Source organism: Bombina bombina, chromosome 1 (assembly GCF_027579735.1).
Source record: "Bombina bombina isolate aBomBom1 chromosome 1, aBomBom1.pri, whole genome shotgun sequence".
NCBI lineage: Eukaryota > Metazoa > Chordata > Amphibia > Anura > Bombinatoridae > Bombina > Bombina bombina.
In genome coordinates this window covers 1346541100-1346553167 of record NC_069499.1, presented here as the reverse complement: position 1 = coordinate 1346553167, position 12068 = coordinate 1346541100, and the positions used below count along the sequence as shown (strand labels likewise).

Below are 12068 nucleotides of genomic sequence, written 5' to 3'. Positions count from 1 at the left end.
AAGCCTTCCTCAAATTGGAATAAATCCAAGCCATTTAGGAAACCAAAGTCTGCCCCTAAGTCCGCATGACGGTGCGGCCCTCATTCCAGCTCAGCTGGTAGGGGGCAGATTAAGGTTTTTCACGGTTTTTTGGATAAAATCTGTCCAAAATCATTGGATTCAGAGCATTGTCTCTCAAGGGTATCGAATAGGATTCAAAGTAAGACCTCCTGTGAGAAGATTTTTTCTCTCACACATTCCTGTAAATCCAGTAAAAGCTCAGGCTTTTCTGAAGTGTGTTTCAGACCTGGAGTCTTCAGGGGTAATCATGCCAGTTCCTCTTCAGGAACAAGGTTTGGGGTTTTATTCAAACCTATTCATTGTACCAAAGAAAGAAAATTTGTTCTGGATTTGAAAATTTTGAATTGTTATGTAAGAGTACCAACTTTCAAGATGGTGACTATAAGGACTATTCTGCCTTTTTGTTCAGCAAGGACATTATATGTCCACAATAGACTTGCAGGATGCATACCTTCATATTCCGATTCATCCAGAACACTATCAGTTTCTGAGATTCTCTTTTCTAGACAAGCAATACCAATTTGTTGCTCTTCCATTTGGCCTAGCAACAGCTCCAAGAATCTTTTCAAAGGTTCTGGGTGCCCTACTATCTGTAATCAGAGAACAGGGTATTGCGGTGTTTCCTTATTTGGACGATATCTTGGTACTAGCTCAGTCTTTACATACTGCAGAATCTCACACGAATCAACTAGTGTTGTTTCTTCGGAAACATGGTTGGAGGATCAATTTACCAAAAAGTTTCTTGATTCCTCAGACAAGGGTCACCTTTTTAGGTTTCCAGATAGATTCAGTGTCCATGACTCTGTCTCTAACAGACAAGAGACATTTAAAATTGGTTGCAGCCTGCCGGCACCTTCAGTCTCAGTCATTCCCTTCAGTGGCTATGTGCATGGAAGTTTTAGGTCTCATGACTGCAGCATCGGACGCAATCCCCTTTGCTCATTTTCACATGAGACCTCTACAGCTTTGTATGCTGAATCAATGGTGCAGGGATTATACAAAGATATCACAATTAATATCCTTGAATCCCAATGTACGACACTCTCTGACATGGTGGATAGATCACCATCGGTTGGTTCAAGGGGCTTCTTTTGTTCGCCCAACCTGGACTGTGATAACAACAGATGCGAGTCTTTCAGGTTGGGGAGCCGTTTGGGGGTCTCTGACAGCACAAGGGGTTTGGAAATCTCAAGAGGCGAGATTACCAATAAATATTTTAGAACTCCGTGCAATTCTCAGGGCTCTTCAGTTCTGGCCTCTACTAAAGAGAGAACCGTTCATTTGTTTTCAGACAGACAATATCACAACTGTGGCTTATGTCAATCATCAGGGTGGGACTCACAGTCCCCAAGCTATGAAAGAAGTATCTCGGATACTTGCTTGGGCGGAATCCAGCTCCTGTCTAATCTCTGCGATGCATATCCCAGGTGTAGACAATTGGGAGGCGGATTATCTCAGCCGCCAGACTTTACATCCAGGGGAGTGGTCTCTCCATCCAGATGTGTTTTCTCAGATTGTTCAGATGTGGGGGCTTCCAGAGATAGATCTCATGGCCTCTCATCTAAACAAGAAACTTCCCAGATACCTGTCCAGGTCCAGGGATGTTCAGGCGGAAGCAGTGGATGCGCTGACACTTCCTTGGTGTTATCAACCTGCTTACATCTTCCCGCCTCTAGTTCTTCTTCCAAGAGTGATTTCCAAAATCATCATGGAACAGTCTTTTGTGTTGCTGGTGGCTCCAGCATGGCCACACAGGTTTTGGTATGCGGATCTGGTTCGGATGTCCAGTTGCCCGCCTTGGCCACTTCCGTTACGGCCGGACCTACTATCTCAAGGTCCGTTTTTCCATCAGGATCTTAAATCATTAAATTTGAAGGTATGGAAATTGAACGCTTAGTTCTAAGTCATAGAGGTTTCTCTGATTCAGTGATTAATACTATGTTACAAGCTCGTAAATCTGTCTCTAGGAAGATTTATTATAGAGTTTGGAAGGCTTACATTTCATGGTGTTCTTCTCATAAATTCTCCTGGCATTCTTTTAGAATTCCTAGAATTTTGCAGTTTCTTCAGGATGGTCTGGATAAGGGTTTGTCTGCAAGTTCCTTGAAAGGACAAATCTCCGCTCTTTCTGTTTTATTTCACAGAAAAATTGCTATACTTCCTGATATACACTGTTTTGTACAGGCTTTAGTTCGTATTAAGCCTGTCATTAAGTCAATTTCTCCTCCTTGGAGTCTTAATTTGGTTCTGAGGGCTTTACAGGCTCCTCTATTTGAACCTATGCATTCTTTGGACATTAAACTACTTTCTTGGAAAGTGTTGTTCCTTTTGGTTATCTCTTCTGCTAGAAGAGTTTCTGAGCTATCTGCTCTTTCTTGTGAGTCTCCTTTTCTGATTTTTCATCAGGATAAGGCAGTTTTGCGGACTTCTTTTCAATTTTTACCTAAGGTTGTGAATTCTAACAACATTAGTAGAGAAATTGTTGTCCCTTCTTTATGTCCTAATCCTAAGAATTCTTTGGAGAGATCCTTACATTCTTTGGATGTGGTAAGAGCTTTGAAATATTATGTGGAAGCTACTAAAAATTTCAGGAAGACTTCTAGTCTATTTGTTTTATTTTCTGGTCCTAGGAAAGGTCAGAAAGCTTCTGCTGTTTCCTTGGCTTCTTGGTTGAAACTTTTGATTCATCAAGCTTATTTGGAGTCGGGTCAAACCCAGCCTCAGAGAATTACAGCTCATTCTACTAGATCAGTCTCTACTTCATGGGCTTTTAAGAATGAAGCTTCAGTCGATCAGATTTGCAAAGCAGGCACTTGGTCCTCTTTGCATACATTTACTAAATTCTACCATTTTGATGTATTTGCTTCTTCGGAAGCAGTCTTTGGTAGAAAAGTTCTTCAGGCAGCTGTTTCAGTTTGATTCTTCTGCTTTTTGATTTAAGTTTTTTTCTTTCAAAAGTGAAAATAAACTTATTTTTGGGTTGTGGATTATTTTCTCAGCGGAATATGGCTGTTTTTGTTTTAGTCCCTCCCTCTCTAGTGACTCTTGAGTGGAAGACTCCACATCTTGGGTATTGATATCCCATATGTCACTAGCTCATGGACTCTTGCCAATTACATGAAAGAAAACATAATTTATGTAAGAACTTACCTGATAAATTCATTTCTTTCATAATGGCAAGAGTCCATGAGGCCCACCCTTTTTTATGGTGGTTATGATTTTTTGTATAAAGCACAATTATTTCCAAATTTCCTTTGTTGATGCTTTCTACTCCTTTCTTTATCACCCCACTGCTTGGCTATTCGTTAAACTGAATTGTGGGTGTGGTGAGGGGTGTATTTATAGGCATTTTGAGGTTTGGGAAACTTTGCCCCTCCTGGTAGGATTGTATATCCCATATGTCACTAGCTCATGGACTCTTGTCAATATGAAAGAAATGAATTTATCAGGTAAGTTCTTACATAAATTATGTTATTACACATTCCCCAGTTTTGCATAACACACAGTTATATTAATATACTTTTTTTTACCTCTGATTACCTTGTATCTAAGCCTCTTCTTATCACAATGCAATATATTGATTATCTATTGACTTACATTTTAGCCAATAAGGGCTGTGTCCTGCACAACTCCACGGGAGTGACAATGTTATCTATATGGCTAACATGAATTAGCAGTCTCTTGTGAAAAGCTAATAAAAAAGCATGTGATAAGAGGCTGCCTGTAGTGGCTTAGAAACAGGCACAAATTTAGAGGTTTGAATGTTATAAAGTATATTAATATAACAAGGTTGGTTATGCAAAGCTGGGGAATGGGTAGTTAAGGCGTTATCTATCTTTTTAAGCAATAACAATTTTGGTGTAGACTGTCCCTTCAAAACGGAAGCTAGACTGTACAGAAGTCAACTCCTCCTCAGATGACAAATTGATTTATATGGAATACCAGGATAATTCTAAGTCCCACCATGTACTCAGTCTTGCAACAAACTGAAATTAAAATGTTATTTTAATAATTTTTTTTAACAGAAGAACAAGGCATAAAAGAGATAGGGAAATCAAAATTGAACTTGCATGATTCAGACAGATGACGTAATTGTAAGATGTTTTTAAATTAAAGGGACACTGAACCCAAATTTTTCCTTTCGTGATTCAGATAGAGCATTACATTTTAAGCAACTTTCTAATTTACTCCTATTATCAAATTTTCTTTATTATTTTGGCATCTTTATTTGAAATTGCAAGAATGTAAGTTTAGATGCCGGACCATTTTTGGTGGACAACCTAGGTTGTACTTGCTGATTGGTGGATAAATTTATCCACCAATCAAAAACTACTGTCCAGAGTTCTGAACCAAGAAAAAAAGCTTAGACGCCTTATTTTTAAAATAAAGATAGCAAGAGAACGAAGAAACATTGATAATAGGAGTAAATTAGAAAGTTGCTTAAAATGGCATGCTCTATCTGAATCACAAAAGAAAAAAATTGGGTTCAGTGTCCCTTTAAATATATTGAAATTTACTTTGTTTTCTTGGTATACTTTGTTGAAAAGAAATATGTATGTATCCTACAATACAGGATGCTTTTTTATTGGCTGACTAGATGTGTTCAGTTAGATCCCAATAGTGCATTATTGTTCCTTCAGCAAAAGATATCAAGAGAATGAAGCAAATTTAATAATAGAAGTAAATTAGAAAGATTTTTAAAATGATATGCTCTGAGTCATGAAATAACAATTTTGGGTTTTATGTCCCTTTAAGCTGAAAAGTTTTGACTAAATAACCATCTAATCCTTTTTTATGGATGATTTACTTGTTTTGCTTATAATGACAACGCTGCATAATTTTTAGTGTTTATTATTGTTCAGCAAGAAAAATGGATTCCTGAAATATTGGGTTCATTTTTAGTCAAGCAGGCCAGTGAATTAATAACAAGTGCAAAGAGAATCTATAATAAGCCATACAATTCTAGGCCACACTCTTAGCAATGGTGATTGGTTCTCAGAAGTTAGAGTAGTGTCTAGGATGAGCAGTAAACTTAATCTACTCATATACTGAATTAAAGCTCTTGGAAAGCCCGGCCTATCTGTTTTTAATAAAGTATCTGGTACAATTTGCTAGAAAAATGCACTATTTAAGATTTAAAATGTTTTAAAGGAACAACTTCTAGCTTTGACATGCTGTGAGACGCACACATATATATATACTGGGTGTTTATCGAATCTGGGCACATAACCTTAAAGGGACAGTCAGGTCCAAATGCAATTTTAAACAACTTTCCAATTTACTTTTATCACCAATTATGCTTTGTTCTCTTTGTATTCTTAGTTGAAAGCTAAACCTAGGAGGTTCATATGCTAATTTTCTTAGACCTTGAAGACTGCCTCTAATCTGAATGCATTTTGACCACTAGAGGGCATTAGTTCATGTGTTTCATATAGATAACATTGAGCTCATGCACGTGAAGTTACCCTAGAGTGAGCACTGATTGGCTAAAATGCAAGTCTGTCAAAAGAACTGAAATAAGGGGGCAGTTTGCAGAGGCATATATACAAGGTAATCACAGAGGTAAAAAGTGTATTTCTATAACAGTGTTGGTTATGCAAAACTGGGGAATGGGTAACAAAGGGATTATCTTTCTTTTTAAACAACAACAATTCTGGTGTTGACTGTCCCTTTAAATCTAGTGTCTGAACAAGGTGCCACAAAACTGACCTGTCACCTACTCCAACAGTCCGTATGTCAATTATTAATCCTCAAGTTTTATTGTAAAGTTAGTACAGTACTATAAATGTCTCTATAATATATATATATAAATGGCTGCTTACTAGAGTCAGATCATTTCAGTGCGACACCAAAGCACCAGTTCTCCTCACCATTTACAAATACCCAATTAGCAACATTGTTGGAAACCAACCTTTTTGAGCAGCTGCAAGTCCTGTAGGCAGAAGGTGATATAAAACAAAAGGCCAAAACAGTTGACAAAGCGAAACTATAAAATAAAAAAATATTTGGATTATTTTCTTTTCATCTGATCATACTCTTGTGAAACAGCACATTCAACTTGGTGAGAATATTAGAAGACATATTATAGACATTAGATGTAAGACATATTATAGTATGTGTTATTGATAATGTCCTTTACCAATTTCAAAACTCTGTTTTTTTTTGTGCAAAATAGAATAACCTATCAACTAGCCTTGTGCACAGAGCAACAGATGAATTTGTTAATGAAAATCCATTTGTCCGTTATTTCCTATAAGGAATGTCTTTAGAGCAGTAGAGGAACAGTCAAAAGCATCTTGAAAATAGATAAAGTTAAAGTAGAAGCTAGTACTACTGCAACAAGCCAGCACCAGCACAAAAATATTGTTTTGTTGTGTAATATAATTTATTTATGTATTTTTATTGGTGTCGGCATTGTCAAAAACAAAAGTGAAGCTTGCACACTTATTGGCTGATCAACTGACAAGGACATTGCTGGATTGCTATTAAATACTGTAGAGCATTATTCTGGATCTGAAAACACATGTCTACTGTCGACCTGGATTATAATGCTATTTGTAGAAATTTAGGAACAATCTTAAAATAAACTTGGATCTGTCTTCCGACACCTCTTCTGCTTGCTGACTCCCTCACATAGATGACAGACAATTCTTGAGTAAAGAGTCTCTACAAAAACTTGGTAAAAAAAGGGAAAAACTAGAAATTTATAACATCTTACATTTTATGGATAGTCTCTGAACATTTTTTTCTCCATTTAACAGGCACAGCTGTGAACATACAGACTTGCACATGGAAGTCAATGGGACTCTGTACTCCAATATTTTCTCTCATTCATATGAAAAAACAGCATCTAAACATTTTGTTTTACTGAAAAAATATTACATAAATGCTTATAAAATATGACATTTAAAATGTAATACAAGTGTACCAGTTGTGAGCTTCTCACTTATCCTCAGTGGTAGATAGGCGCGTCCTTTTAATGCTCATTGGATTATAGGTACTTCCTGTTAATGTTCATTGGTTAATATGTATGTCCTGCCAATGCTTATAGAGTACATTACTAGCAGTTGGTGGGAGGGTAAAAATCAATGTTCAGTTGCCAAAAATACATATAGAGGAACCAAAGGTGGAGCCTAAGGTAGAGTTTTAGGGAGGTGCTGTTGTGTGTCACAAAATGCTTCTCTAGTTACTCAATGGTGACCTAATATTTTTATTGAGGAGAACTAGCAAGTGAACTTAGTGCATATTGTGGATACATGTGAGAGTGATGTCTATCTATTGCCCCCTCTCTTCACCTCCTTTGCTTGTTGTCTCTTTCTCCTTGTCTCTCCCTCTCTCACCCGGCCTTACTTTCTATCTCCCCTCTTCTCTCCCTCCCTCTATCAGGAGGATAAGTTGCAAAAGGTACAAGGGCCTTGGGTCTAGAATCTTTTTGTTGTCTTACCATACGTAAGAATATTTTTTCAGTACCAAACTACACAAGATAACCATTGTGGTATCAATTTAAAAAGCTTTTCTAAAGGATTGCGACCATCAATAAAATATATCTATAGATTTCATTGGTTAACTCTGCAGAAAAAAGAAAATTTATGCTTACTTGATAAATTGATTTCTTTTTTGACACGATGAGTCCACGTATCATCTTAATTACTATTGGGAATATCACTCCTGCCCAGCAAACCACAAACAAAGCAGAAGACTGACGAAAAACCTTAGTCGTCTGCAGGTAAAATTTTAAGGCACGAACCACGTCCAAATTGTGCAGTAGCCGTTCCTTCTGAGAGGAAGGATTAGGACACAAGGAAGGAACAACAATCTCCTGATTAATGTTCCGATCAGAAACCACTTTAGGAAGAAATCCTAATTTAGTACATAAAACTACCTTATCTGAATGAAAAATAAGGTAAGGGGACTCGTACTGCAATGTTGAGAGCTCTGACACTCTGTGAGCAGAAGAAATAGCAACAAGAAATAAAACTTTCCAAGATAACAACTTAATATCTAAGGAATGCATAGGCTCAAACGGAGCCCCTTGAAGAACTTGAGAACCAAATTAAGACTCCATGGAGGAGTAACTGACTTGAACACAGGCCTGATCCTGACCAAGGCCTGACAAAAGGATTGCACATCTGGAACATCTGCCAGACGTTTGTGTAACAAAATAGATAAGGCAGAAATTTGACCCTTTAGGGAACTTGTCGATAATCCTTTCTCTAAACCCTCTTGGAGAAAGGACAAAATTCTAGGAATCCTAACTCTAGTCCAGGAGTAGCCCTTGGATTCACACCATATCTTATGGTAAATCTTTCTAGTTACAGGTTTACGAGCCTGAATCATGGTCTCTATGACCGATTCTGAAAATCCCGCTTGGATAAAATTAAGGGTTCAATCTCCAAGCAGTCAGCTTCAGAGAAACTAGATTTGGGTGAAGGAAGGGCCCTTGAATTAGAAAGTCCTTCTTCAACGGAAGTCTCCAAGGTGGCAGAGATGACATGTCCACCAGATCTGCATACCAAATCCTGCGAGGCCAAGCCGGTGCAATGAGCATCACCAAGGCCCTCTCCTGCTTGATTCAAGCAATAACCCGAAGAAGAAGAGCAAACGGAGGAAATAGGTATGCTAGACTAAAAGGTCCAAGGTACCGCCAGGGAGTCTATCAGTGCTGCCTAAGGGGCCCTGGACCTCGACCCGTACCTTGGAAGCTTGGCATTCTGCCGAGATGCCATGAGATCCAATTCCGGCTGACCCCATTTGAGAATCAGGCTGGAAAACACTTCCGGATGGAGTTCCCACTCCCCTGGACGAAAGGTCTGCCTGCTCAGGAAGTCCGCCTCCCATTTGTCCACCCCTGGGATGTGGATTGCCAACAGACAGCAAGAGTGGGTCTCCGCTCACTGAAGTATTTTGGTTACCTCTGTCATCGCTAAGTAACTCATCGTTCCTCCCTGATGATTGATGTAAGCCACTGAAGTTATATTGTCCGACTGGAACCTGATAAACTGGAACAAGTCTAACTGGGGCCAGGCCAGAAGAGCATTGAAGATCGCTTTCAGTTCCAGAATGTTTATAGGTAGAACAGACTCTGAGTCCAAACTCCCTGAGTCTTTACGGAGCCCCAGACTGCTCCCTATCCTAGAAGGCTGGCGTCTGTTGTCACAATCACTCAAGATGGTCTGCAAAAGACTGCACATGTTACAATTTTTAATTGCACAAGGCCAAGTCCCATTAGTTTTACTAAGCCAATGTGTGTTGTTTGTTGTGGAAGTTTTCGTTTTTAGTTTAGATGGTGCTAACATGTTTTTAAGGTCTTGGTTTTTTCAAAAAGTAATTAAAGGTCTCTCATTGAAGGGTCTTTCCTAATATGGGGTCGCAGGTTAGAACCTTCCAATGTTTTTTCAAAATATTTTCTACTTCCCTACTTCCCTGACTATAAGTGGTAATGAACCTAATCTCATCCCTATTAATTTGCTTATCTTTGTTTTTAGTAGAGTGATTTAGCATGATATCTCTATTCATATTCATGACTTTTTCTTTGACTGTTGTGAGAAGGGCTGTATCATAATATTTTTCTTTAAACCTACTGTCCAGTGCAATTGATTCAGTAAGATAGTCTGAAAAGTGCGTACAGTTCCTACGTATTCTTTGGTATTGGCCAAGGGGAATATTGTTTTTCTACGTCGGAAGGTGACCACTTACCCGTTGGTTTCCTATAGTTCCTAACAGCAATACTATTGTTTTCATCCACAAATAATAAAAGGTCCAGAAATTCAATATACTGTTTGTGGGTTTTGTTAGTAAATTTCAAATTCATAGTGTTATTGTTAATATATTTAATTATGTTGTTAGCTGAACAAAAGGCAGAATAGTCCTTATAGTCACCATTTTGAAAGTTGGCACTCTTACAAAATGAATTTCTTTCTTTGGGACAATGAATAGATTTGAATAAAACCCCAGACCCTGTTCCTGAAACGTAAATGATAAGTTTACCCCTGAAAGCTCTAGATCTGAAACACATTTCAGAAAAGCCTGAGCCTTCATTGGATTTGCAGGGATGCATGAGAGAAAAAAATCATCTCACAGGAGGTCTTACTCTGAATCCTATTCGATACCCTTGAGAGACAATACTCTGAACCCACTGAGTTTGGACAGAATCTGCCCAAATGTTCTGGGAACATTTTAATCTGCCCCCCACCAGCTGAGCTGGAATGAGGGCCGCACCTTCATGCAGACTTGGGGGCTGGCTTTGGTTTCTTAAAAGGCTTGGATTTATTCCAACTTGAAGAATTTTTCCAATTGGAACCAGATTCTTTGGGGGAAGGATTAGCTTTCTGTACCTTATTCTGTCGAAAAGAACAAAAACAATTAGAAGCTTTAGATTTACCTTTAGATCTTTTATCATGAGGTAAAAAAAAACTCCTTTCCCCCCAGTGACAGTTGAAATAATTGAATCCAACTGAGAACCAAATAAATTGTTACCTTGGAAAGAGATAGTAATCTAGACTTAGATACCATGTCAGCATTCCAATATCTGAGCCGCAAAGCTCTTCTAGCTAAAATAGCTAAAGACATATTTTTAACATCAATATTGATATCATCAAAAATAGCATCACAGATAAAATGATTAGCATATTGAAGCAAGCGAACAATGCTAGACAAATCAGGATCTGTTTTCTGTTGCGCTAAGCTTTCCAACCAAAAATTTGATGAAGCTGCAACATCAGCCATGGATATAGCAGGCCTAAGAATGAAGTCAGAAAATAAATAAGCTTTCCTTAGATAAGATTCAAGTTTCCTATCTAAAGGGTCCTTAAAAGAAGTACTATCTTCCATAGGAATAGTAGTACGTTTGGCAATAGTAGAAAAAGCCCCATCGACTTAGATTGGAGTTTTGGGAAAAAATCCCCAAACAGCTGGCAAAGGATACAACTTTTTAAACCTAGAAGGAGGAATAAAATAAGTACCAGGCCTATTCCATTCCTTTGAAATCATCAGAAACTGGAAAAACCTCTGTAGTAACCACAGGAGGTTTATAAACAGAATTTAAACGTTTACTCGTTTTAGTATCAAGAGGACTAGTTTCCTCAATATCCAAAGTAATCAACACCTCTTTTAACAAGGAACAAATATACTCCATCTTAAAGAGATAAGTAGATTTGTCAGTGTCAATATCTGAGGTAGGATCTTCTGAATCAGATAGATCCTCATCAGAGGAGGATAATTCAGTATGTTGTCGGTCATTTGAAATTTCATCAACATTATGAGAAGTTTTAAAAGACTTTTTACGTTTATTAGAAGGCGGAATAGCAGACAAAGCCTTCTGAATCCCATCAGCAATAAAATCTTTTATATTCACAGGGATATCATGTACATTAGATGTTGAAGGAACAACAGGCATTGTACTAGTTAGCGTTGGTAGAACTGTTATCAGGCAGCAGGGCTCCAACAGCGGTTTCTGAGACAGGATCAGATTGAAACATCTTGCAAATGTAAGAGAAAAAACAACATATAAAGCAAAATTATCAATTTCCTTATATGGCAGTTTCAGGAATGGGAAAAAAATGCAAACAGCATAGCCCTCTGAGCATAAAAAAGGCAAGAGGCATATAGTCAAAAATTCAAATCCAGGAATTCCCCTACTTGTAGGTTGAAAGGGACATACAAGTGAAAAGAGAAAATGCTATAATATCTTGGGACATTTTCTTATTGCACTATTGCTTGCAATGACCAATGACAAGAGGCATATCTGTGTATATAGTGCTTTTCTGCTCCTGAGCCCAACTAGGTGTGCTCTTTAACAAATAATACCTAGAAAACTGGGTACATTTGATAACAAAATGTGAAAACTCTTAAAATTACATGAAAGTTTAAAGTTGACTATGTCCCTTTACATTTAGTTTATACTTATTAGACTCAATGGCAATAATAATAATAATAATCCTACAATTAATAAATATACCCCAGTCAATCATGCACATTTTAAAATATATATAGTAATAGTATAACAGTGT

The 12068-nt window shown here is 37.8% G+C and overlaps 1 protein-coding gene across 3 annotated transcripts in view; it reads right to left on the bottom strand.

Moving 5' to 3' along the window:
- Positions 1 to 12068, bottom strand: part of LOC128649606 (anoctamin-10) — a 148982-nt gene that overhangs the window by 33248 nt on the left and 103666 nt on the right. For all 3 annotated transcript variants that reach the window (XM_053702982.1, XM_053702967.1, XM_053702974.1), the window contains exon 8: positions 5972 to 6046. In XM_053702982.1, coding sequence (XP_053558957.1) covers positions 5972 to 6046 — 75 coding nt within the window. The remainder of the gene's footprint in view (positions 1 to 5971; positions 6047 to 12068) is intronic.